The sequence below is a fragment of the Adiantum capillus-veneris genome, chromosome 30 (genome assembly GCF_014529385.1).
Source record: "Adiantum capillus-veneris isolate H3 chromosome 30, ASM1452938v2, whole genome shotgun sequence".
Classification (NCBI taxonomy): Eukaryota; Viridiplantae; Streptophyta; class Polypodiopsida; order Polypodiales; family Pteridaceae; genus Adiantum; species Adiantum capillus-veneris.
Genome location: NC_140960.1, coordinates 65,733,206 through 65,760,418, shown reverse-complemented (window position 1 = coordinate 65,760,418; position 27,213 = coordinate 65,733,206). Strand labels below are relative to the sequence as shown.

At 44.5% G+C, this 27,213-nt stretch overlaps 1 protein-coding gene across 1 annotated transcript in view; it reads right to left on the bottom strand.

Annotated features, from left to right (window-relative positions):
* LOC147418105 (GDSL esterase/lipase At4g10955-like) overlaps window positions 1-26,825 on the bottom strand; it is a 36,212-nt gene extending 9,387 nt beyond the window's left edge. The window contains exons 1-2 of the mRNA XM_086507519.1: window positions 26,568-26,825; window positions 25,513-25,924 (exon numbers count right to left, since the gene is read on the bottom strand). Of these exons, the coding sequence (XP_086363645.1) occupies window positions 25,513-25,924; window positions 26,568-26,635 (480 nt within the window). The 5' untranslated portion in view covers window positions 26,636-26,825. The remainder of the gene's footprint in view (window positions 1-25,512; window positions 25,925-26,567) is intronic.
* Between the last annotated feature and the right edge of the window lie 388 nt (window positions 26,826-27,213).

Below are 27,213 nucleotides of genomic sequence, written 5' to 3'. Positions count from 1 at the left end.
CATGATTTGCATGATAAAGATGTGATTATTCACAAGGATAATGATTTGCATGATAAAGATGTGATTATTCACAAGGATGATGATTTGCATGATAAAGATGTGGTTGTTCACAAGGATGATGGTTTAGTTGATGGTTTTTCCAGTGAAGCTAACCTCATCGCAGATACGATCAATCACCAAGAACCGATTTTGGCTCTCGAGCCGAGGTCCAAGGAGCCTACTCAGGAAGTATTGTGTGTACGCATAATTAGTCAGCATGCATTGTTCGAGTGTTTCATTCGTGACGTTTCCTGTATTTTCGTCACCGTCTTTATGTGTTCCCTTTCCACAGGCATGCCATATTGTACGATGCACATGATTCGTTCATAGATGAGCACGAATATATGCGGAACTCTCTTGCAAAGAAGAAAAGTTTACATTCAAGGAATTCACATTCCATGTCTCTTCGTTGGCATGACCCAGTCTCAGAACGAGCACAAGAACGATCGACCATCAACCATCGGCATTTTCATTGTGATTTGCCACAGTGGATAGATTTAGATCAAAAAGACAAGTTTTGATTCCATTTTTTGAGTATGTTTGATGAACGGTTTGGCACTCCGTCTCATTGTTCATCTACATTGCATGCACAATCTTTAAAGAAGAACAATCGTTTTCCAATCACTCTACATAGAATGGGTAGGTTCATGTTTTTGTGTTGGAAGTGGTGTCAAGAATTTTCCTCCTCGGAGATTCTTGAAGAAGGTGGACTTACGTCCATAGACACAGTTGGACCATTGAAGCAGCCTCAGACGACTTTGTGTCGCTTTCGACGCGGCCCAAAGAAGCAAGCGTTGCAAACCTTTATGAAGTTCAAGTATCGCACTACCCACACATCAGAGTGGGCCGGTGAAGAGTCCTTCCCAGGATTCCAGACGATGTTGGCGATCTCCCTCGACACTATACAGTTCGGTATCAGTATCTCACTTAAGAAAGGAGGGGATGTCACGTGCACATCTAACCCTATGTGCATGTGGACAAGCTACTTCATGTCTAGGGTTCAGGTCAGCTTAAGAAGTGTTCTGGCACCTTTGTGAGCCTGTGCGCAGGCCGTGCATATCCAAGCACTTAGAGTAGTTGCATATCCTCTGGTTGCACACAGCATGATCATCAGATTACAGTCAGTACCCATCAGGAGCATTTTACAGTGCACAGAACCCATTTTCCCTATTTTAGCCATTTTTCACTCATAATTAATAAGTGACTTTGTTGGGAAACTGGGTAGGGCAACTTTGACACGTTAATTCATAAGAAAGCTAGCGCTAGCACTTTCTGACAGAAGAGGCAGAACCAAGTTCTGGCAGTGCACCTTCTCAGCAAGACCGGCAAGAGGACTTAGCGTTTTTCAGCCATCAAGAAGCCTAGCGTTTTCAGCAATTGTAGATCAGTCCCAGCGTTTTACAGATTGCAGACCAGCCTTGCATTAGCAGTTTCTAGCAGATTGCCTAGCGTTTTTGCAGCTAATACCTCATCAAGCCTAGCGTTTTTGGAACAGCAGATCAGCCTTAGCGTTTGCAATTTCTTGACGACAGAACCCACTTTTGCATCAGCGTTTTCAATTTTCAGCAGTTAGACTCCACATCCCAGCCCCAAACCTTGCAAATCTTACCTTCCTGCAACAGATCCTCGCCGCACGGTCAGATCAGCCTGCATTTGCAGATTCAGCCCGCTATTCGCAGATTTCAGCATCTACGTTTTCAGTGCATCGTCGTCGCACCGTCATCATCGCCGTCGTCACCGACATAAGAGTCAAAATTCAGCAAATACAAGATTTGCAGATTTCAGCCCCTAGAGTTTTCAGTTTTTAGCCCGTCTCATCATCGTCGACATGTTGGCAAGTCCATTGCATTTAGACCACTGTACGAGGATTGTGCAATCAAAAGCATAGACCTCTCGAGCCATAGAGAGTGGAGCCCTTGGAGGAGGGTTTAACAACATTCTAGTGTCGTATTCTCTTCTCTCTCTCAGTCTCAGCACCTTCATTCACAGTGTCTCTCCACTTTGTTTATGATCATTTGCACTTTCTCACTAAGGAAACAGAAGGCTCTCCCTTCCATAAGTAAAAGGAACCCTTGAGCACAGTTCGGAGCACTCATCTTGAGCAAAGTTCAACATTCAATTCCGCTGCACCTTACAACTGTACTCCGCCGATACAGGGTGAAGATATTGCGTGAAGGTCCCGAACAGAGTGTGAAAACAACTCCTTGTCATGAAAGAAGTGTCAATAGACCTGCAAGTGTCCTGTCCAATAGCATCTGTGTCACAGACTGGTGACGTGGCACCGCCTTTTGGCCACAGGACACAATACAAAAATTACGCTTTTTGTGAGTCTGTTCGCAGACCGTGCATGACCAGTCACTTAGATTAGATGCATATCCTCCGGTTGCACACAGCATGATCATCAGCATTTCCATCATAATCCATCAGGGGAATTTTCCAGAGCATTAAACCTATTTTCCCTATTTTTGACAATTTTCACTTATTTACTAAGCGACTTTTGTTGGGAACTAGGTAGGGCAATTTTGCTAAGATAATATATAAGCAAACCTAAGGCTAGCACTATCTGGCAGAAGGAGAAGGAGAGCATCAGGCACTCAAGTGCAACAGGCCTCTGGAGACCCTTCTCAAGCAAGACCTCCCCAACCTTGGTGGCATTTTTCCCTCACCTCAGCCATCAGCGTTTTTAGCCTTGGAGAGCCTCAACCATTGGCGTTTTCTGTCCACAGCAGCAGGCGATTCCAACCAGCACCATGGCGATTTCAACCCCAGCTTCATAGAGTTTTCAGGCCCTTGAACCAGCGTTTTCAGCAATGGTTGCGGCAGCCAATTCAGCAAGAAAAATCCTGCAAAACAGCCAGCCTTCAGTAGCGTTTTTGCATCAGCAGATTTCAGCACTCTTAGCGTTTTTGGACAGCAGAGTAAGCAGCATTTTCAGCGAGTACATTAGCAAGCCAAACAGTAGCAGATCAGCCCAATAGCTTCGACCCCTTGCAGATTCATCAAGCACTCAGTTTTCAGCCTTAGCATCGTCCTCGTCGTCCACTCCGTCAACATCGACATAGCCCCTTAGATTTGCATTCAGCCATTGTACCAGTCTCCAGATTGTGCAATCAATAGTAGACATCGAGAGTGGGGCCTTCGGAGGAAGGTTTTACAACATCTCTGGTGTTGTATTCTCTTCTCTATCTCTCAGTTTCATGCACGTCCATTCACAATGTCCATTCACTCTGTTTGTGTCCATTGCACTCTCTCATTAAGAACGGAAGGCTCTCCCTTCCATAAGTAAAAGGAACCTTGAGCACAGTTCGCAACACTCATCTTGAGCAAAGTTCAACATTCACTTCCGCTACACCTTACAGACAAACCCTTCAGAGTCTCAACCTTAATGTCATTTTCTAGAAAGAATTATCAATGCTACAAGCGTTTTCAAACTAGATAGAATGTTAGGTGCAGCGGAATGATTGTTTGCGCTTTGCTCAAGATGAGTGCTCCGAACTGTGCTCAAGGTTCCTTTTGTTCTTATGGAAGGGAGAGCCTTCCGTTCTTAATGAGAGAATGCTATGATCACAAACAAAGTGAATGGACACTATGCGTGCAAGTGTATGAGACTAAGAGATAGAGAGAGAAGAGAGATACCATACCAGAGACGTTGTAAAACCCTCCTCCGAAGGCCCCACTCTCGTCGGCGAGAGTGGTCTACTTATGATTGCACAAAGTGGTACAATGCGGATGCAATGGACTGATGCAACTTGGGACTATGCCGATGACGACGACCGTGATGACGACGAAGACTTTAGGGCTGAAATTAGAGGGTCATCTATCTACTGAAAATCTGCTAATCTTTGGGCTGTTTTGGGTGGCTGAAAATGACTGTTTTGGCTGCGTTTTCGAGGGCTGAAAATGGCTATCTTCTGCAACCAACTAGGGCTGAATCTGCTGCTGTCCAAGAAGACTGAAAACGCTGTCCCTCTGCTGCGGAATGGGCTGAAAACCAAAAACGCTGGCAGATTTGAAAACGCTAGCAAAACGCTGGGCAAATCTGGAACTGCTGCTAGCGTTAGTGAATGCTGATGCAAACGCTAGGGATCTGGTGATGAAGGCGATGATGCAAAGCTAAAAACGTCGGCTATGGTTGATGATCAAAAACGCCAATGCTGGGTATGGGCAATGATAAGGACCAAAAACGCTAGGGGTACTGATGGGGGTTCTTGCTGAGAAGGTGCCTATGAGTGGGGAGCTCCTGCTGCCTCTTCTGCCAGAAAGTGCTAACTTGGGTTTGCTTATATATTTTCTTAGCAAAATTGCCCTACCTACTTTTGTTGGAAAGTCGCTTAAAAATAATAAGTGAAAAATGTCAAAAATATGAAAAATAGGCTAAATGCACTGGAAAAATTCCCTAACTGATTCTAATGGATTCTGATGGGGTTACTGATGATCATGCTGTGTGCAACCAGAGGATATGCATCTATACTAAGTGACTGTGCATGCACGGTCTACGAATGGACTCACAAAAGTGCTAGATCACTTCTAATCTAGACTGACTGGACTAACTAAACCCTGATCATGTTGTAGCTTGTCCACGGACACAAAGGGTTGGATGTGTCACGGGACATCCCCTCCTTTTCAAAGTGAGGTACTCGTACCGAACTGTATGGCGTCGAGGAAGATCGCCAATAGCATTCGGAATCCTAGAAGGGACTCTTCGCCGGCCCACTCTGATGTGTGGGTCGTGCGGTACTTGAACTTCATAAAGGTCTGCAACGCTTGCTTCTTTGGGCCGCGCCGAAAGCGACACAAAGTCTTCTGAGGCTCCTTCGATGCTTCAACTTCGTCTTTAATCCTGCTTCTTTCTTCTTCAAGAATCTCCATGGCTGAAAATTCATGAAACCACTTCCTGTCACAAAGTGATGACGTGGCGGACAGCAAAAACCCTAATTTCCGGAAATCGCGGAGGCGATTATTGAAAAAACAAAAAAAAAATTACAGAAAGATGAGCGACGCAAATTTTGCTTTTTCTCTACCTAATGAGAGAGAGAGAGAGAGAGAGAGAGAGAGAGAGAGAGAGAGAGAGAGAGAGAGAGAATGCTTTTGCTTTCAAGTTTTGACTCTTTGTGAGAGAGAGAGAGAGAGAACTGATGCTTTTTATTTTAAAAGCTTTTGGGGCTCTGCTTTTGGGCATCCCTTGTACCTTTAAATTAGTGGTGAGGGCCTCACTTCTCAGAGCATCTGGACGCAGAGTCTGAGAGTGAAACCCTAGCCACTCTCTTGTACTTTGATCTGATTAATATAAAAAGAAATACCGAAAGGGGCGCCAGTCTTTGGGGCCAATATCTCTAGACACGGAACTCCGTCGAGCCAATGTACATCTATTGTGATCTGTGACTTGTTTTGAAGTGGTTATTTGGTGCTGTCGCGGTTGATTCTTGACTTGGAGTGTCCAAGTCTGTTACAATGGTATCAGAGCACGGCCGATAGATGGAGCGTCGTCAATTGATTGGCGATGCAACAAAGATGATGCTCAATTTTGCCAAGGACCCGAAGATGGCAAAATATATGAACCAGACCTCTTTGGAAGAGGTACAGATGGAGTGGCAAAGAACCACAACACCACTCCCGAAACCCGCTCTCAAGAAATCTTCTGCCTCCAAGAAATATACGGAGAAGGAACTGGAAAACGTGGTTGATGCATGGATTGCTCAGCTTTTCGACGTGCAAAAGAAAGGCAAAAAGCACGGCAAAAAGCAAAAGAAAGGCACCGACTTCCCGGGATATTTGGGTCGTCGGTCAACATTTGACAAGGCAAAGAAATTGAAGAAGCGCGTCAAGTTTGAAGACCTACCCAGTTCTTCTTCTTCTTCTTCTGACAGTTCTTCTAGCTCTTCAGACTCGAGCGAAGAAGAGAGGAAAAGCAAAAAGAGAAGCAAGAAACAACGCTTCAGAAAGGGCAAGAAAAAAGGCAAGGAAGTCTAAGTCTCGCCCAGTGAGTGACACTTCTACAGAGGACTCGTCTACGGACAGTTCAGACTCTGACAACAGAAACTTTTATGCGAACAAGACGAATTTTTACAAAGCCAACCAGTATGACTTTCTCGAAGATAAAAGCAAGAAAGTCCGAGAGTTTAAGGAAGGTGGCCACTCGATCAAGTTTGATACTTTTTCAGGAAACTCAGATGCTTCGAAGGCTTTGTCTTTTATACAGCAGTTTGACATCGCTTTCGCGGGAGGACGCTATTCAGAGCACTCCAAGATTCGGAGAGCTACCTCTTACCTTAAGGGGAATGCTCGTACTTGGTGGTCCACGCTTCTTTTAACAAGAGTGCGCCAGTTAAATGGCTGAAATTTAATAAGCTTTTTATTTCTTCTTGGTTGACACAAGAATATGAACGAGATGTACGAGCTGCTTGGAACCATCTTCGGATGACCAAGAAAGATACAATCAATGCTTATTGTGCAAGATTCTAGAGCTCTTTTCTACCCGCCTCTTCATTCAAGAAGATCTCGTTCAGAGAACAGATTGAGCGGTTTACCTTGGGTCTACCTACAGAGATCCGAGATCACTGCTTGGAACAGAAATCAGCTTCTATTCAAAAGTTGATGAGTCATGCAAAGCGGGGCTTTGCCATTCACTCTGGCAGTCTGACCTACCCCACAGATGAGGCCGTGACACAACGAGCCGAACAGACTTCTAGGAATGAAAGTAGAAAGAAAAAGAGTAATCAGAGAAAAAGATGCACGACCCAAGCTTACTCCTGAGGAGAGAGCTCGCTTCATCAGAGAGGGGCAGTGCTTTGGATGCGGGGAACCGGGACATATCTCCACGAAGTGCCCTAATAAGGCACAGAAAGAACAGAATGATAAAGACGATGACAGGTCTGAGAGTTCGAGAGCAGCTGAGGAATGTGGCAGAAAAGGCAGATAGAAAAGCAGAACTGGTTCCACATGGCGTGGGACCTGCACCGAATCTAATGAACGAAAGTACAAACTTTGCCGCTTTTGGGGAAAAGTGAAGGATCAGGAAGCTCTTTTGAAGGAGCCAAAGCCAACTTCTTTTCACTTGGAATTGGCGGCTCGATTTGGAATTACGCCCGACAAACTGACGCCACAGGCAGAGGTAGTTCGACTGGCACCCGGATGGGATGTTGCCATTACACCGAGCATTGGCAAACTTTGTTTGCAATGACAGGGGTGTTCAGGGCACGCGAGTGACGTTCTACTCAAGATCCCTTGGTACCACAAGAACTACGCCGTGGTTGACTACCAGGCTGAGAAAGCGACTTTGATAAATGAAGAGCTTAGAGATTGTACTTGATGAACTTCAGTTTCTTACTCATTCTTTTGGGAGAGAACTGAACGCTGGATAAAGTTTGAATATGTTTTGACTTGATCAAAAGAACGCCAAGATTTTTCTCCACACTGATGCCGATTGCTTTTCAGAGGGCCTGAAGATCAAACCATTGATTTGATACTTGGAAGCACGCCACCGAATTGGCCACCTTACCGTGTGAGCCGAGTACAGAATGAAAAGATTATGAGCTCAGTGAAAGACCTCTTGGAAAAGGGTCTTGTCCAGCCTAGTACTTCACCGTATTGCTCTCCAGTGTTGTTGGTTTTGAAGAAAGACGGATCTTGGAGAATGTGCATCGATTATAGCACTCTCAACGAAATCACCATCAAGAACAGATTTCCGATTCCTAGGATCGATGATATACTCGACAGGTTACAAGGATCCTCGTGCTTTAGCAGGATTGACTTGAAGAGTGGATATCATCAGATCAGGATAGCACCGAGAGATGTCTACAAGACAGCTTTTCGGACGACTTTTGGGTTATTTGAGTTTTTGGTGATGCCTTTTGGCTTAACCAATGCTCCTGCGACATTTAACCGGATGATGGATAGGATTTTTCGAGAGTACAGGCTATTTGTTGGCACTTTCTATGACGACATCATTGTTTTCTTCAAGAATGAGGCGGAACACAGAGATCATCTGCTTCAAGTCTTTCTACCACACGTTAGTGATTAATGCAAAGAAAAGTGAATTTTTCCTTCCAGAGATACACTTTTTGGGACACTTTGTGTCAGGCAGGAGTGCAAATGGACCCGGCCAAGATAGAGACTATCCGTGATTGGCCCGATTTGAGGAATGTCCATGAAGTTAGAAGCTTCTTGGGACTGTGTTCGTACTACAGGCGGTTCATACGAAAGTTTGCAGAGGTTGCTTCCCCTTTGTATACCTTGACACAGAAAGGAGTACCTTTTTCGTGGGGACCCACAGAGGTGACTGCCTTTCGGACATTGAACGAGAAATTGACTACGGGACCTCTTTTGACTTTGCCGGACTTGCAGAAGTCATTTGAAGTATATTGTGATGCTTGTGGTCGTAGTCTGCATGCGGTCTTGATGCAAGAAGGCCATGTCATAGCTTACGAGAGTCGTTTGTTCTCTAGGCCGGAGATGACAGCACAGATCTATGAGAAAGAGCTTTTGGCGGTTATCCATGCTCTTACTCAGTGGCGGCATTACCTACTCGGAGCGGATTTTACCGTCTTTACAGACCATCAGAGTTTGCGCTACTTCTTGTCACAGAAGCAGCTTTCAGAAAAGCAGATGCGGTGGGCGAACATCTTGTCACAGTTCCACTTCCAGATTGTCCATGTGCAGGGACAGAAGAATGTGGTGGCAGATGCTTTGTCTGGAAACCGTTGATTCTGGCTGTTTCCGCGATACATCATAGGAGCTTCGAGGATATGGTCGATCAGTATGCCACAGATGCAGATTTTGCAGATATTTTCACACGGATACGGGATGGGGAGACAGTAGCGGGATACTCCCTTCACGAAGGCTACTTGATGAAAAAGACTATGTTGTGCGTTACACAGCCGTTGAGGGATAAGGTTATGACTGAATGCCACTGTCCACCTTTTACGGGTCACCGTGGCATTGCTACCACCATGAAGGGGGTAGAGAGATACTTCTTTGGGCCGAGACTCAAAAAGGATGTGGAAAAGTTTGTGCGCAGTTGCTTGGTATGCCAGAAGGTCAAGTTTGACAGGCATAAGGCACAGGGATTGTTACAGCCTTTACCCATACCCACCCACCCCTGGGAAAGTATTGCAATGGATTATTTTTGATCTCCCGAGAACACAGAATGATCACGATGATTTTCCGATTACATGGCACGTCTGAGACGATTGTCTCTGACAGAGACCCCAGATTTATGAGTTTGTTTTGGAAGGCAATTTGGGAGAACATTGGCACGCGGTTGCAGTTCTCGTCATCGTTCCACTTGCAGACTGACAGGCAATTTGAGATTGCCAATTCAGTGATTTTAGATTTATTGAAGTGTTGTATCTCGGATCAGAAGACTCAATGAGAAAAGAATCTATCTTTGGTGGAATTTGCCTACAGTAACACGATACACTCTTCGACGGGGAAGACGCCATGTGAGATTGTTGAAAGTGCTGCGAAGGTTCCATCCTTCCTGAGCACGAAAGATTAGATATTGGAAGCGGATGAATATTCGCGAGATTTGGATACGGCTTTTGCCAAGGTTCGCGAGACTTTGCAGAAGTCTCAAGAACGACAGAAAAAGGCAGCGGATCGCCATCGTCGCGACTTGAAATTGAAGGAGGATGATTGGGTGCTCTTACTTTTGAGAAGGCACGCCTACGAAAGAAAAAGGGAAAGGAGAGGCTTTTTCCAAAGCTTAGTATGCGATACTACGGACCTTTCCAGATTACTGAAAAGATAAATGATGTCTCCTTCCGATTGAAATTGCCAGATACTTGGAGGATTCATAATGCATTGCATGTGAGTCTCTTGAAACCTGTTAAGGGTGATGTGCCTGATGATGGGGAGCCTGATGAGCAACCCGCAGTGGAAGAAAACGAGGAGATCCTTGTTCCTGAACAGATTTTGGCACATAATGATACGAAGAAAGGTAAAGTCCGAAGGTGGTTCTTGGTTTAGTTCAAGAACTTTCCTGCATTTGTTGCGACGTGGATGGAGGAGGAGAACCTAGCAGATACTCCTCGGAAATCCTAATTTCCGGAAATCGCGGAGGCGATTATTATTTAATTAAAAAAAAAATTAAGAAAGATGAGCGACGCAAATTTTGCTTTTTTTCTACCTAATGAGAGAGAGAGAGAGAGAGAGAGAGAGAGAGAGAGAGAGAGAGAGAGAGAGAATGCTTTTGCTTTCAAGTTTTGACTCTCTGTGAGAGAGAGAGAGAACTGATGCTTTTTATTTTAAAAGCTTTTGGGGCTCTGCTTTTGGGCATCCCTTGTACCTTTAAATTAGTGGTGAGGGCCTCACTTCTCAGAGCATCTGGACGCAGAGTCTGAGAGTGAAACCCTAGCCACTCTCTTGTACTTTGATCTGATTAAAATATAAAGAAATACCGAAAGGGGCGCCAGTCTTTCGGGCCAATATCTCTAGGCACGGAACTCCGCCGGGCCAGTGTACATCTATTGTGATCTGTGACTTGTTTTGAGGTGGTTATTTGGTGCTGTCGCGGTTGATTCTTGACTTGGAGTGTCCAAGTCTGTTACACTTCCAATACAAAATCATGAACATACCTATTCCATATAAAGTGACTGGAAAAAAATTTGTCTTCCTCAAAGACTGTGCATGCAATGTAGATGAACAAAGAGACGTAGTGCTAAACCGTTCACCACATACACGCAAACAATGAGATCGAATCTTTCTCTTATGATCTAGAGCAATCAACTTTGGCAATTTATAATGGAAATGACCATACTTGGTGTTTATACTTTCATGTGCTCTTTCTACAAATGTGTCGTGCCAAGGAAGAGACATGGAATGTGACTTCCTTGAATGCATACTTTTCAGCTTTTCATGAAAAATCCGCACACATTCGTGCTCATTCATGAGTGAAACGTGCTCAACGTACAATATGTCATGCCTAGTAAAAGGGATCACATAAAATGCTAACTAAAATACAAGAAACGATCACGAATGAAACACTCGAACAATGCGTGCGTATCAATCATGCGAACACATAATACTTCCTATGAGGGTTCTTTGGACCTAGGCTCGAGAGCCAAGATCGCTTCTTCCTGAATGATCAAATCGTCCTGTGGGAGTTCTTTGGACCTCGACTCAAAAGCCAAGATCGGTTCTTCGTGATTGATCGAATCTTTAACGAGGTTAGCTTCGCTAGAAAAAGCATCCACTAACACATCATCCTTGTGAACAATCACATCATCTTCATGCAACTCATCATGCTTGTGAGAAATCACATCTTGATCATGCAAATCATCATGCTCGTGAGAAATCACATCTTGATCATGCAAATCATCATGCTCATCATTATCATTCAAATCATCATGCTTCTCACAATCCTGTGTGTCATGCTTTGGAGAAGGAGACTGAGAGAGTCTCCTTTTCCCGAATCTCTTGCACCTGTCCCGAAAAGAGTCACAAGAACACTTCCCTTCTAGCTTTGATCTCGCGATCAAATTCTGTTTGTCTTGCTTTGTTCTCTGCTTGTCTTTCTGCTTTGTCTTCTGCGTGTCTGCGTTCCATTTTTGCTTTTCTTTCTTTGCATTCACGATCCAATTTGGCTTGTCGTTCTTTGGCTTCCAAGCGTGCTTGCTCGTGCTCACGCGCTATGGCTGTCATTCTTGCGGCATGTCTTGCTTCACGTTGTAAATTTTGTTCCTTAAACAACAGCTCCAATTCCTCCATAGGAGTTAGTGCAATCCTTGACGTAGATGGGGAAGGGTCAGAAAAACCTCCTGGTGGGGAAAATTCTTCTTCGCCTCTCTCATGCTCATCACCTCCAAGCGAAGTATCCATTCCGCTTGGAGTGATGATCATTCTGAAGTCGTGGGTTCTTAGGTTCACGAGGAACTTTGGTTCTTGGGGGTCTTGGGTCCTTGAGGTTTTCTTTCACTTGCAAATCGCGTTTGAGAAGGATCTTCTCTTCACCCGAGTTCTACTCTTTTCCGCGGGCGCATCCCTTGGCGGCCTTGCGCTCACACCAAGGATGCTTTTTCCCACCTCACGTCGATTGGCCGGCTGCTAAGTGCACGGTCCGCTCTCAATGAGTGAAAAGAGACACAAGGGGAGGCTGGACAAGCCCTTCTTTCCTGGGATTCCTCTCACCTTCAGAAACACGATTAGGAATCGACACGCCCAAGCGAACTTGGGTTCGTGCGACCGCAACAAGCAAAAAAAATTCTTGTAATTCTTGTGGTTCTTTCCTTGAGTGATACAATACACTGCCAAAGCTCTAATACCAATGTTAGGTGCAGCGGAATGATTGTTTGCGCTCCGAACTGTGCTCAAGGTTCCTTTTGTTCTTATGGAAGGGAGAGCCTTCCGTTCTTAATAAGAGAATGCTATGATCACAAACAAAGTGAATGGACACTGTGCATGCAAGTGTATGAGACTGAGAGAGAGAGAGAGAGAGAGAGAGAGAGAGAGAGAAGTGTCACAAAGTGATGACGTGGAGGACAGCAAAAACCCTAATTTCTGCCAAAAACCCTAAAATTCCTGCAAACCCTAATTTCTGCCAGAAACCCTAATTTCCGGAAATCGCGGAGGCTAAAATTTAAAATTTTTTTATTTTTATTTTTTTTGGAAAATGATGAGCGACGCAAATTTCGCTTTTTCTCTACTTAAATGAGAAAGAGAGAGAGAATGCTTTTGCTTTCATGTTTTGACTCTCTGTGAGAGAGAGAGAGCAATTGCTTTTGATTTGAAGCTTTTGGGGCTCTGCTTTTGGGCATCCCTTGTAACCTTTAAATTAGTGGTGAGGGCCTCACTTCTCAGAGCATCTGGACGCAGAGTCTGAGAGTGAAACCCTAACCGCTCTCTTGTACTTTGATGATTGATTAATACAAAAAGAAATACCGAAAGGGGCGCCAGTCTTTGGGGCCAATATCTCTAGGCACAGAACTCCGTCGGGCCAGTGCAAATCTATTGTGATCTGTAAATTGTTTTGAAGTGGTTATTTGGTGCTGTCGCGGTTGATTCTTGACTTGGAGTGTCCAAGTTTGTTACAGTGGTATCAGAGCACGGCCGATTTCTCTTCGACGGGAAATCCGATCCTCCAATTTTTTTCCGCGGCACCTATGGCTTCAGGCAATGATCAGTCAACTCCCTCTGCATCTGGAGATGCGGGCTGGGATCACAACGAAGATTCAGACAGAGAGTATGGCCCGCCTCGGCCTACTCAGGCGGAGCAAAGAGAGATGGAGCGTCGTCAATTGATTGGTGATGCAACAAAGATGATGCTCAATTTTGCCAAGGACCCGAAGATGGCAAAATATATGAACCAGACCTCTTTGGAAGAGGTACAGAGGGAGTGGCAGAGAACCACAACACCACTCCCGAAACCCGCTCTCAAGAAACCTTCTGCCTCCAAGAAATATACGGAGAAGGAACTGGAGAACGTGGTTGATGCACAGATTGCTCAGCTTTTCGACGTGCAAAAGAAAGGCAAAAAGCACGGCAAAAAGCAGAACAAAGGTACCGACTTCCCGGGATATTTGGGTCGTCAGTCGACATTCGACAAAGCAAAGAAACTGAAGAAGCGCGTCAAGTTTGAAGGCCTACCCAATTCTTCTTCTTCTTCTGACAGTTCTTCTAGCTCTTCAGACTCGAGCGAAGAAGACAGGAAAAGCAAAAAGCGAAGCAAGAAACAACGCTTCGGAAAGGGCAAGAAAAAGGCAAGGAAATCTAGGTCTCGCCCAGTGAGTGACACTTCTACAAAGGACTCGTCTACGGACAGTTCAGACTCTGACAACGGAAACTTTTATGCAAACAAGAGGAATTTTTACAAAGCCAACCAGTATGACTTTCTCGAAGATAAAAGCAAGAAAGTCCGAGAGTTTAAGGAAGGTGACCAAGCACTTAAGTTTGATACTTTTTCGGGATACTCCGATGCTTCAAAGGCTTTGTCTTTTATACAGCAGTTTGACATCGCTTTCGCGGGAGGACGCTATTCAGAGCACTCCAAGATTCGGAGAGCTGCCTCTTATTTTAAGGGGAATGCTCGCACTTGGTGGTCCACGCTTCTATTAAGCAAGACTGTGCCAATTACATGGCTGAAATTCAAGAGGCTTTTTATTTCTTCTTGGTTGACTCAAGAGTTTGAGCGAGATATACGAGCTGCTTGGAACCATCTCCGGATGACCAAGAGCGATACAGTGAATTCTTACTGTGAAAGATTTTGGAACTCTTTTCTACCTGCCTCTTCATTCAAGAAGATCTCGTTCAGAGAACAGATTGAGCGGTTTACATTGGGTCTACCTACAGAGATCCGAGACCACTGCTTGGAACAGAAGTCAGCTTCTATTCAGGAGTTGATGAGTCATGCGAAGCGGGGCTTTGCAATTCACTCTGGCAGTCTGACCTACCCCACAGATGAGGTCACGACACAACGAACCGGACAGACTTCTGGGAATGAAAGTAGAAAAAGAAAGAGCAACCCAGAGAAAAAGGATGCACGACCCAGACTTACTCCTCAGGAGCGGACTCGCTACATCAGGGAGGGGAAGTGCTTTGGATGCGGGGAAACTGGACATATCTCCGCGAAGTGCCCTAAAAAGGCACACAAAGAACAGAATGACAAGGACGACGAAAGGCCTGAGAGTTCGAGAGCAGCTGAGGACCGTGTACGAAAAGGCAAGATGAAAACAGGACTGGTTCCAGATTGTGTGGGTACTGATCCCGACACCATGGATGAGAGTACAGAACTTTGCCAAGCTTGGGACAAAGTGAAAGATCAAGAGGCCCTGATTTTCTTTGATGGAGGAGCCAAGGCCAACTTCATTTCACCGGAATTGGCGGCGCCGCTCGAGATTACTCCCGATCGGATGGGACCACTTGCAGAGGCAGTTCTAGCAGCACCCGGCAGGGACGTAGCCATTACACCTGTCATTGGCAAACTTCGGTTGCATTGTCAGGGGTATTTGGGGCATGAGGACTTCTTCATAATGCCTTTGGAGGGTTGTGATGTTCTCTTAGGGATTCCCTGGTACCACAAGAACAACGCCGTGGTCGATTATCGGGCGAGAAAAGCGACTTTGACTACAGAAAAGGGCAGAACAATTGTACTTGATATTAAACTGAAGGGCGAGTCTGTCCCTATTATATCGGCTTCGGCCATTTCAAAATTAATGAAATCCAATCTGTTTGTTTACTCGATCTTTATGAAAGAGTTGAGTGATGATGATAGGACAAATATGTCTAAACTTGATAAAGAACGCCAAGATTTTCTACACTCTCACGCCGATTGCTTCTCAGAAGGCTTGCCAGGAGAGTTCCCACCTGCTCGTCCTGAAGATCATACCATTGATCTGATACCTGCTAGTACACCACCGAACCGGCCACCCTACCGTGTGAGCCGAGCACAGAATGAAGAGATTATGAACCAAGTGAAAGACCTCTTGGAAAAGGGTCTTGTCCAGCCTAGTACTTCACCGTATTGCTCTCCAGTATTGTTGGTTTTGAAGAAAGACGGATCTTGGAGAATGTGCATCGATTATAGAGCTCTCAACAAAATCACCATCAAGAACAGATTTCCGATTCCTAGGATCGATGATATACTCGACAGGTTACAGGGATCCTCATGTTTTAGCAGGATTGACTTGAAGAGTGGATATCATCAGATCAGAATAGCACCGGGAGACGTCTACAAGACAGCTTTTCGGACGACTTTTGGGTTACTTGAGTTTTTGGTGATGCCTTTTGGCTTAACCAATGCTCCTACGACATTTAACCGGATGATGGATAGGATTTTTCGAGAGTACAGGCTATTTGTTGGCACTTTCTTTGACGACATCATTGTTTTCTCCAAGAATGAGGCAGAACACAGAGATCATCTGCTTCAGGTCTTTCAAGCATTACGAGATCACAAGTTAGTGATTAATGCAAAGAAAAGTGAATTTTTCCTACCAGAGATACACTTTTTGGGACACATTGTGTCAACCGCAGGAGTGCAAATGGATCCGGCCAAGATAGAGACTATCCGTAATTGGCCCGACTTGAAGAATGTCCATGAAGTTAAAAGCTTCTTCGGACTGTGTTCGTACTACAGGCGGTTCATACGAAAGTTTGCAGAGGTTGCTTCCCCTTTGCATATCTTGACACAGAAAGGAGTACCTTTTTCGTGGGGACCCCCAGAGGTGACTGCCTTTCAGACGTTGAAAGAGAAATTGACTACGGGACCTATTTTGACTTTGCCAGACTTGCAGAAGTCATTTGAAGTATTTTGTGATGCTTGTGGTCGTAGTCTGGGTGCGGTCTTGATGCAAGAAGGCCATGTCATAGCTTACGAGAGCCATTTGTTCTCTAGGCCGGAGATGACAGCACAGATCTATGAGAAAGAGCTTTTGGCGGTTATCCATGCTCTTACTCAGTGGCGGCATTACCTACTCGGAGCGGATTTTACTGTCTTTACAGACCATCAGAGTTTGCGCTACTTCTTGTCACAGAAGCAGCTTTCGGAAAAACAGATGCGGTGGGCGAACATCTTGTCACAGTTCCACTTCCAGATTGTCCATGTGCAGGGACAGAAGAATGTGGTGGCAGATGCTTTGTCTCGGAAATCGTTGGTTCTGGCTATTTCCGCGATACATCATAGGAGCTTCGAGGATATGGTCAATCAGTATGCCACAGATACAGATTTTGCAGATATTTTCACACGGATACGAGATGGGGAGATAGTAGCTGGATACTCCCTTCGGGAAGGCTACTTGATGAAAAAGACTATGTTGTGCGTTACACAGCCGTTGAGGGAAAAGGTTATGAATGAATGTCATTGTCCACCTTTTACGGGTCACCGCGGCATTGCTACCACCATGAAAGGGGTAGAGAGATATTTCTTTTGGCCGAGACTCAAGAAAGATGTGGAAGAGTTTGTGCGCAGTTGCTTGGTATGCCAGAAGGTCAAGTTTAACAGGCATAAAGCACAGGGATTGTTACAGCCTTTACCCATACCCACCCGCCCCTGGGAAAGTATAGCGATGGATTTCATTTTTGATCTCCCGAGAACACAGAGTGGTCACGATGGTATCTGGACTGTTATTGACAGATTTAGCAAACAGGCTCATTTCATTCCAGTGAAGAAAACAATCAAGCCGGATCACTTAGCGAGACTGTTTGTGGCCCAGATTTTCAGATTACATGGCATGCCTGAGACAATTGTCTCCGACAGAGACCCCAGATTTACGAGTTTGTTTTGGAAGGCAATTTGGGAGAACATTGGCACGCGGTTGCAGTTCTCGTCATCGTTCCACCCGCAGACTGATGGGCAATCCGAGATTGCCAATTCAGTGGTTCTAGATTTATTGAAGTCTTATATCTCAGATCAGAAGACTCACTGAGAAAGATATTTACCTTTGGTGGAATTTGCCTACAATAACACGATACACTCGTCGACGGGGAAGACGCCATTTGAGATTGTTGAAGGTGCTGCAAAGGTTCCACCCTTCCTGAGCACGAAAGATAAGATCTTTGAAGCGGATGAATATACGCGAGATCTGGATACGGCTTTTGCCAAGGTTCGCGAGACTTTGCAGAAGTCTCAAGAACGACAGAAAAAGGCAGCGGATCGCCATCGTCGCGACATGAAATTGAAGGAGGATGATTGGGTGCTCTTACGTTTTGAGAAGGCACGCCTACGAAAGAACAAGGGAAAGGAGAGTCTTTTTCCAAAGCTTAGTATGCGATACTACGGCCCTTTCCAGATTACTGAAAAGATAAATGAAGTCTCCTTCCGACTGAAACTGCCAGATACTTGGAGGATTCACAATGCATTTCATGTGAATCTCTTGAAACCTTTTAAAGGTGATGTGCCTGATGATGGGGAGCCTGATGAGCAACCCGAAGTGGAAGAAAACGAGGAGATCCTTGTTCCTGAACAGATTTTGGCACATAATGATACGAAGAAAGGTAAAGTCCGAAGGCGGTTCTTGGTTAAGTTCAAGAACTTTCCTGCATTTGATGCGAAGTGGATGGAGGAGGAGGACCTAGCAGATACTCCTCGGATTGTGAAACTTTACCTCGATGTTTTGGTTTAGCATAGTCTACTCCAAACGGAACCCAGAAACTCAGCTTGGCCGAAGATCTGGTGCAGTGGGATGCACAAGAGGGGAGTCACTCCACTCCTTTGTCAACAGATGCCTTGATTTTGATACTAAAGTCACTGATGTCTCTTTGAGCTTCAGGGATACTGAGAGCTGACAGTATTCTGCTGGATGACTTTATGAAATGGAATTCCTGATTATGATACTGATTTGTTCTTGACTTCTTGTGAGTGCAGGAACTGATAGCTGAAATGACTGCAGCATTTTGGTCTGATTGATCTCGAATAAACATGGTTGCAATAGGGGTTAGTCAATCAGACATCGATGAGGTCCCGATTGGACCTAGATGTGATTGCTAGCTACATTGCCGATAAATCATGGTCTAAGATCCGAATGAATGTTGAATGTCATGTGATGTCCTGTGATGTCTGGCGATGTCCTGTGATGTCGTGTGATGTGACGGTAGATTTTGTACATGTGCTAGATGTGTGTTCCTAGTACGTAGGTACTAACAATCAGTGTCTGCTAAGACGGTTTATGGCTTTTGTCGGTTTTGCAGGCGTAATCGCGGTCGATTACAATGCTTTCAAGAGGGGGGTATGTCACAAAGTGATGACGTGGCGGATAGCAGAAACCCTAATTTCTGCCAGAAACACTAAAATTCTTACAAACCCTAATTTCTACCAAAAACCCTAATTTTCTAAAATCGCGGAGGTTGAAATTTAAATTTATTTTTTATTTTATTTTTTGGAAAATGATGAGCGACGCAAATTTCGCTTTTTCTCTACTTAAATGAGAAAGAGAGAGAGAATGCTTTTGCTTTCATGTTTTGACTCTCTGTGAGAGAGAGAGAGCAATTGCTTTTGATTTGAAGCTTTTGGGGCTCTGCTTTTGGGCATCCCTTGTAACCTTTAAATTAGTGGTGAGGGCCTCACTTCTCAGAGCATCTGGACGCAGAGTCTGAGAGTGAAACCCTAAACGCTCTCTTGTACTTTGATGATTGATTAATACAAAAAGAAATACCGAAAGGGGCGCCAGTCTTTGGGGCCAATATATCTAGGCACGGAACTCTGCCGGGCCAATGCAAATCTATTGTGATCTGTAAATTGTTTTGAAGTGGTTATTTGGTGCTGTCGCGGTTGATTCTTGACTTGGAGTGTCCAAGTTTGTTACAGAAAAGAGATACGACCCCAAAGACGACGTAAAACCCTCCTCCGAAGGCCCCACTCTCGTCGGCGAGAGTGGTCTACTTATGATTGCACAAAGTGGTACAATGCGGATGCAATGGACTGATGCAACTTAGGACTATGCCGATGACGACGACCGTGATGACGACGAAGACTTTAGGGCTGAAATCAGTGGTCTTCTATCTGCTGAAAATCTGCTAATCTTTGGGCTGTTTTGGGTGGCTGAAAATGACTGTTTTGGCTACGTTTTCGAGGGCTGAAAATGGCTATCTTCTGCAACCAACTAGGGCTGAATCTGCTGCTGTCCAAGAAGGCTGAAAACGCTGTCCCTCTGCTGCGGCATTGGCTGAAAACCAAAAACGCTGGAAGATTTGGAAACGCTAGCAAAACGCTGGGCAAATCTGGAACTGCTACTTGCGTTAGTGAATGCTGATGCAAACGCTAGGGATCTGGTGATGAAGGCGATGATGCAAAGCTAAAATCGCCGGCTATGGTTGATGATCAAAAACGCCAATGTTGGGTATGGGCGATGATGAGGACCAAAAACGCTAGGGGTACTGATGGGGGTTCTTGCTGAGAAGGTGCCTGTGAGCGGGGAGCTCCTGCTGCCTCTTCTGCCAGAAAGTGCTAACTTGGGTTTGCTTATATATTTTCTTAGCAAAATTGCCCTACCTACTTTTGTTGGAAAGTCGCTTAAAAATAATAAGTGAAAAATGTCAAAATTATGAGCGGAATGGATACTTCGCTTGGAGGTGATGAGCATGAGAGAGGCGAAGAAGAATTTTCCCCACCAAGAGGTTTTTCTGACCCTTCCCCATCTACGTCAAGGATTGCACTAACTCCAATGGAGGAATTGGAGCTGTTGTTTAAGGAACAAAATTTACAACGCGAAGCAAGAAATGCCGCAAGAATGACAGCCATAGCACGTGAGCACGAGTAAGCACGCTTGGAAGCCAAAGAACGACAAGCCAAATTGGATCGTGAATGCAAAGAAAGAAAAGCAAAAATGGAACGCATACACGCAGAAGACAAAGCAGAAAGACAAGCAGAGAACAAAGCAAGACAAGTAGAATTTGATCGCGAGATCAAAGCAAGAAGGGAGAGTTCTTGCGACTCTTTTCTCAAGCTCAGGCATAGATGCAAGAGATTCGGGAAAAGGAGACTCTCTCAGTCTCTTCTTCTCCAAAGCATGACACACAAGATTTGCAGGATTGTGAGAAGCATGATGATTTGAATGATAATGATGAGCATGATCAAGATGTGATTTCTCACGAGCATGATGATTTGCATGATCAAGATGTGATTTCTCACAAGCATGATGAGTTGCATGAAGATGATGTGAATGTTCACAAGGATGATGTGTTAGTGGATGCTTTTTCTAGCGAAGCTAACCTCGTTAAAAATTCGATCAATCATGAAGAACCGATCTTTGCTTTCGAGTCGAGGTCCAAAGAACCCCCACAGGACGATTCGATCATTCAGGAAGAAGCGATCTTGGCTCTCGAGCCTAGGTCCAAAGAACCCTCATAGGAAGTATTATGTGTTCGCATGATTGATACGCACGCATTGTTCGAGTGTTTCATTCGTGATCGTTTCTTGTATTTTAGTTAGCGTTTTTATGTGATCCCTCTTACTAGGCATGACATATTGTACGTTGAGCACGTTTCACTCATGAATGAGCACGAATGTATGCGGATTTTTCATGAAAAGCTAAAAAGTATGCATTCAAGGAAGTCACATTCCATGTCTCTTCCTTGGCCACATTTGTAGAAAGAGCACATGAAAGTATAAACACCAAGCATGGTCATTTCCATTTTGAATTGCCAAAGTTGATTGCTCTAGATCATAAGAGAAAGATTCGATCTTATTGTTTGCGTGTATGTGGTGAACTGTTTAGCACTGCGTCTCTTTGTTCATCTACATTGCATGCACAGTCTTTGAGGAAGACAAGATTTTTTCCAGTCACTTTACATGGAATAGGTATATTCATGATTTTGTATTGGAAGTGGTTTCATGAATTTTCAGCCATGGAGATTCTTGAAGAAGAAAGAAGCAGGACTAAAGACGAAGTTGAAGCATCGAAGGAGCCTCAGAAGACTTTGTGTCGCTTTCGGCGCGGCCCATAGAAGCAAGCGTTGCAGACCTTTATGAAGTTCAAGTACCGCACGACCCACATATCAGAGTGGGCCGGCGAAGAGTCCCTTCGAGGATTCCGAATGCTATTGGCGATCTTCCTCGACGCCATATAGTTCGGTACGAGTACCTCACTTTGAAAAGGAGGGGATGTCACGTGACACATCCAACCCTTTGTGTCCGTGGACAAGCTACAGCATGATCAGGGTTTAGTTAGTCCAGTCAGTCTAGATTAGAAGTGATCTGGCACTTTTGTGAGTCCATTCGTAGACCGTGCATGCACAGTCACTTAGTATAGATGCATATCCTCTGGTTGCACACAGCATGATCATCAGTAACCCCATCAGAATCCATTAGAATCAGTTAGGGAATTTTTCCAGTGCATTTAGCCTCTTTGGAGTGATGATCATTCTGAAGTCGTGGGTTCTTCGGGTCTTGGGTTCTTAAGTTCACGAGGAACTTGGGTTCTTGGGGGTCTTGGGTTCTTGAGGTTTTCTTTCGCTTGCAAATCGCGTTTGAGAAGGATCTTCTCTTCACCCGAGTTCTACTCTTTTCCGCGGGCGCACCCCTTGGCGGCCTTGCGCTCACACCAAGGTTGCTTTTTCCCACCTCACGTGGATTGGCCGGCCGCTAAGTGCACGGTCCGCTCTCAATGAGTGAAAAGAGACACAAGGGGAGGCTGGACAAGCCCTTCTTTCCTGGGATTCCTCTCACCTTCAGAAACACGATTAGGAATCGACACGCCCAAGCGAACTTGGGTTCGTGCGACCGCAACAAGCAAAAAAAATTCTTGTAATTCTTGTGGTTCTTTCCTTGAGTGATACAGAACACTGCCAAAGCTCTGATACCAATGTTAGGTGCAGCGGAATGATTGTTTGCGCTCCGAACTGTGCTCAAGGTTCCTTTTGTTCTTATGGAAGGGAGAGCCTTCCGTTCTTAATAAGAGAATGCTATGATCACAAACAAAGTGAATGGACACTGTGCATGCAAGTGTATGAGACAGAGAGAGAGAGAGAGAGAGAGAGAGAGAGAAGAGAGATACGACACCAAAGACGTTGTAAAACCCTCCTCCGAAGGCCCCAGTCTCGTCGGCGAGAGTGGTCTACTTATGATTGCACAAAGTGGTACAATGCGGATACAATGGACTGATGCAACTTGGGACTATGGCGATGACGACGACCGTGATGACGACGACGACTCTAGGGCTGAAATCAGTGGTCTTCTATCTGCTGAAAATCTGCTAATCTTTGGGTTGTTTTGGGTGGCTGAAAATGACTGTTTTGGCTGCGTTTTCGAGGGCTGAAAATGGCTATCTTCTGCAACCAACTAGGGCTGAATCTGCTGCTGTCCAAGAAGGCTGAAAATGCTGTCCCTCTGCTGCGGAATGGGCTGAAAACCAAAAACGCTGGCAGATTTGGAAACGCTAGCAAAACGCTGGGCAAATCTGGAACTGCTACTGGCATTAGTGAATGCTGATGCAAACGCTAGGGATGTGGTGATGACGGCGATGATGCAAAGCTAAAAACGCCGGCTATGGTTGATGATCAAAAACGCCAATGCTCGATATGGGCGATGATGAGGACCAAAAACGCTAGGGATACTGATGGGGGTTCTTGCTAAGAAGGTGCCTATTGAACGGGGAGCTCCTGCTGCCTCTTCTGCCAAAAAGTGCTAACTTGGGTTTGCTTATATATTTTCTTAGCAAAATTGCCCTACCTACTTTTGTTGGAAAGTCACTTAAAAATAATAAGTGAAAAATGTCAAAAATAGGGAAAATAGGCTAAATGCACTGGAAAAATCCCCTAACTGATTCTAATGGATTCTGATGGGATTACTGATGATCATGATGTGTGCAACCAGAGGATATGCATCTATACTAAGTGACTGGGCATGCACGGTCTACGAATAGACTCACAAAAGTGCCAAATCACTTCTAATCTAGACTGATTGGACTGACTGAACCCTGATCATGCTGTAGCTTGTCCACGGACACATAGGGTTGGATGTGTCACGTGACATAGAATCTTGAATGTGACGTGTTGCACTTGAGCCACGTGGACAAGCTACTGCTACAAGTTAGCGTCAATCTTAGATAGCTTAGGATCCAGCCTGACACTTTGTGAGCCTCTAGAAGGACAAGCATATCATAGTTGCATACCCTCACTTGTAGAGTAAGTCACTTGAGCATAGAGGCATATGAACATTCACTTTAAGTCATTTATTAATAAGTCACTCAAGTCATTTATTAATAAGTGACTTAGACATGACATTTATAAAAAGTAACTAGGGCAAAAATATAAAAAAGAGTCACTGGCCTTCAGTTTTAAGCATATCAAAACCCGATACCCATAGGGGCATCCAATGCCCATGACACCTCAGCACCTAGCGTTTCCATTGCCAACACCACAGCATAATCAACGTTTTTGCATCGGTTCAGCCAAGCGTTTTTGCAACAAATCTACAAAGCATTTGCGCAGGTAATCCAAAGCAAGTACTTGCTCTCGCAAGAGAGCAAGGGGGCCCTTGAGGGTGGTTGGAACCCGACTCTCTCTCTCTCTCTCTCTCTCTCTCTCTCTCTCTCTCTCTCTCTCTCTCTCTCTCATTGTGTTCAATTCAGTCTCTCAAGTGAAGTAAAGTAACATTGTGTTTGTGTGAAGTACTAGATCTGAGTTAAAAACCTTAAACCCTTCAGGTGCACCTAACGTCAAGCTTGTTCTTGAACCTAATATGTCTATCGATTCCCAACATGCCAAACACGCAAAACCATCAATGGCTTGATTGTGCATATGCTTGGTACTTCGTCTAATCATGAATCATGAGAACTCAGATTTTGGGGACAAGCACAAGAAGAAAAAGCCTTAATATTTTTTTATCATGAAGCTTCATAAAAATTCTTTCAGAGCACTTCGTAGCAACCCTTGGCATTGATCATGCCCAACTTGGCGATACTCTTCAAGCCGAATTAGCTACAGTAGATATGATGCAAGATGTCGGTGAAATTCAATGAGAGAGAATCTCCTCTATTCTCGAAAGAGAGAATTTGGCAAAAGAAAAACAAATTCTACAGAGAATTTTGCCTGAAGAAAGAAAACATTCCCCATTAGAGAGAGAAAATTGGACTTTTCTAGAGAAAGAAAACTGTTCGAGACAAAATAAAGTTGAAAGGAGAATTCCAGCGCCCTTTAGAGAGATAAGTAAGAATCTAGAGCGAGAGAGAGTCTGTATGCGGCTAGAAGATCCATGCTATGACTGGCCACCCAGACTTTAGCTCTCTACTACTTTCCTTCCTTCCTCTCTTACTCCTTGCTTTTGTAGTATTTACCATCTTTTGTAACCCTACATCACTACCTCTATAATTTGTGGTTGTTGAATATCTCAGGGGGTTTTTCATTATCAGATCCGTTATATTTTGTGTGCCTACAACAAAAATGCCTTCGGGCTTGTAATTTTGATTACATGATACAAAAGGCCCCCTTCTTTTCCAAAAAAAAGATTCGTGCTATGAATCAGAGATTGGCAAGGGCCATCTTTCTAGAGAGAGGAGTCCTGTGACTATACAAAAAAACGCAATAATCAGTTACACTTGCAGTCTAGGCGCAAAAACCTGAACCCTAAAACCCGTAACACGATGTCTCTATAACTCAAGAATGCATGAGGTTTGATACAAACAAGGGGGGTTCAAGGCCCCTTATATAATATACGACCCTAGGCAAGAAGCATGAGCACCAAGAATGCACTAGCACAAAAAATACACAAATGCACCTAACAATATGGACACCCCACTTATAGGTGAGGCAGTCCAATTAATAAACTGGACTAAAATAACCAAGAGAGCCAATAAAGGCTAAAAAAAGGCTAAAATTCATATACAGGGAAACATAGCAATACAACATTGCAATGCAACTTAAGTACCACCATTTGGTGCTGAGACAATCTCCAACACCGCTTGTGAAGCAAACATTCAATGTATTTATGCAATGACTAATAGCTACCTTCCTACCCACCTATCTAGCTATCTATTGATAATAGTTTGTTTGGTTAAATGCACATAGTGAAGAAACCAGTACACTTAATTGACATCAACCTTGCAAACTTACTTCATTGATAGCATGCCTGATTGATTTGAGGGCCGTGGCAAAGCGTGCTGTTGTATGAAGCTGATGCAAGATCACATAAAGGTTAGCAAGCATGTCATTCTGCAATGATTCACCATGGTATAACATGGTGCCTCGCAAAGCCACAACCATGGCAGGCAATGAGCATGCATCCTCTTCTGAGTGTGACCTGAAATCTTCTTCGACATGATCTGCCCTTTTAAACACCATACCTATGATTGGCTCACTTTGTTCCTCTTCAGTCAGAAAGCCAACTGGCTCATAACCAAGCTCATTCCACCATTTGGGTGCAAGCGCATACACATCCAATCTCCTTTGCTGCCTGTCCACCTCAGCCACGTAGACTGCTTGGACAAGGGCAGCAACAACTGCATGCTTATCAGTTGATGTCAAGCTGTGGAGCAAAGAGATTGAAAAAGCAATTAGCATCACCTGGTCAATAATATATGTTAAACCATAACAAAAATATTTTCTTGTGTGAGCGTACGTGCATATGAGCGCACGTGTGCGAGCAGGCCTGTGCATGTGTGTGGTGGTACAATCCGAAGATAAGAAGTGCGACATGTGACAAAATCTTATGTGAGCGTATCTGTGATTGTGTGCATGTGTGTGTGTGTGTGTGTGTGTGTGTGTGTGTGTGTGTACGTGTGCACGCGCACATGCCCATGAGCATGCCCATGCATGCGGGCTTGCAATAAGTCTGCTGGCTACAATAAAACAGAAAAGGCAAATGCACAGATAGAGGCATGAATCCAGAACCCCTAAAAAAGCATTGGCTGCATAGGCCTATTAAGCGCATATAGAGGATCAAAGGGATTTGCGACACCGTTGTATGTGTCGACTGGACTAGCAATGAGAATAGAATGACACCATTACACGACAGTTGGATGCACTCATGCACAACATGTAATAGTGGCAGTCTGTTGCAGGGATTGAATGCATCAACTTAACAGGCAATGAGAGCATGATCACACTACAGTCGGGTGCATTGATGCAGCCATATACAATGCTAAATGAGTGTAGACATAATTGCTTACCGTTTGTTGCAGAGATGCTTCGGACCAGTGAGATCGAAAACATCTCGATCACTTGCATCTATCTTCATCCGCAGTTGCTTCTCTAATAGATCTCTCAGTTGAAATTCGGGTGACTTGATTGTTTCTCTTTCTTCGTCTTCTCCTTCTCCTTCTCCTCGAATCTCCACCTACACACATTTACACGCGCGCGCCGCGAAGGCAGACCTTTAAGTCTCTGGACGCGCAGACGCATAAAGCTCACTCACATGCACACCGCCCACAAACACGTATTGGGAAATCAAAATCAGATGGGATCAAGGACCTTTCAAGGAGCAATTCCAATCGAAAGAGAGAGCGAGATTTTTCGAGAAAATAAAAAATCGAGCTAACTGATCCAAGTAAAGCTCAAACCTTGTCGGTTTCTTAGAGAACTCATCCTAAGCACACCCATATAGAAGCCGTCTAAAATGAAGTTTTAGTAAAAAGGAATGCACAAATCAACATGTTAGCACAACCAAAGAAATTTTTGTTGTAGAAATCTCACTCAGTTCTACAAGCATGTCCATACTATGTAGTATTTTGTTGATCAACTCTCTATATTCTAAATAATGCTTCTAGTGAGTCCAATGGTAGTGCATTATGGTTAGGGACTCAAGCACCACTAGAA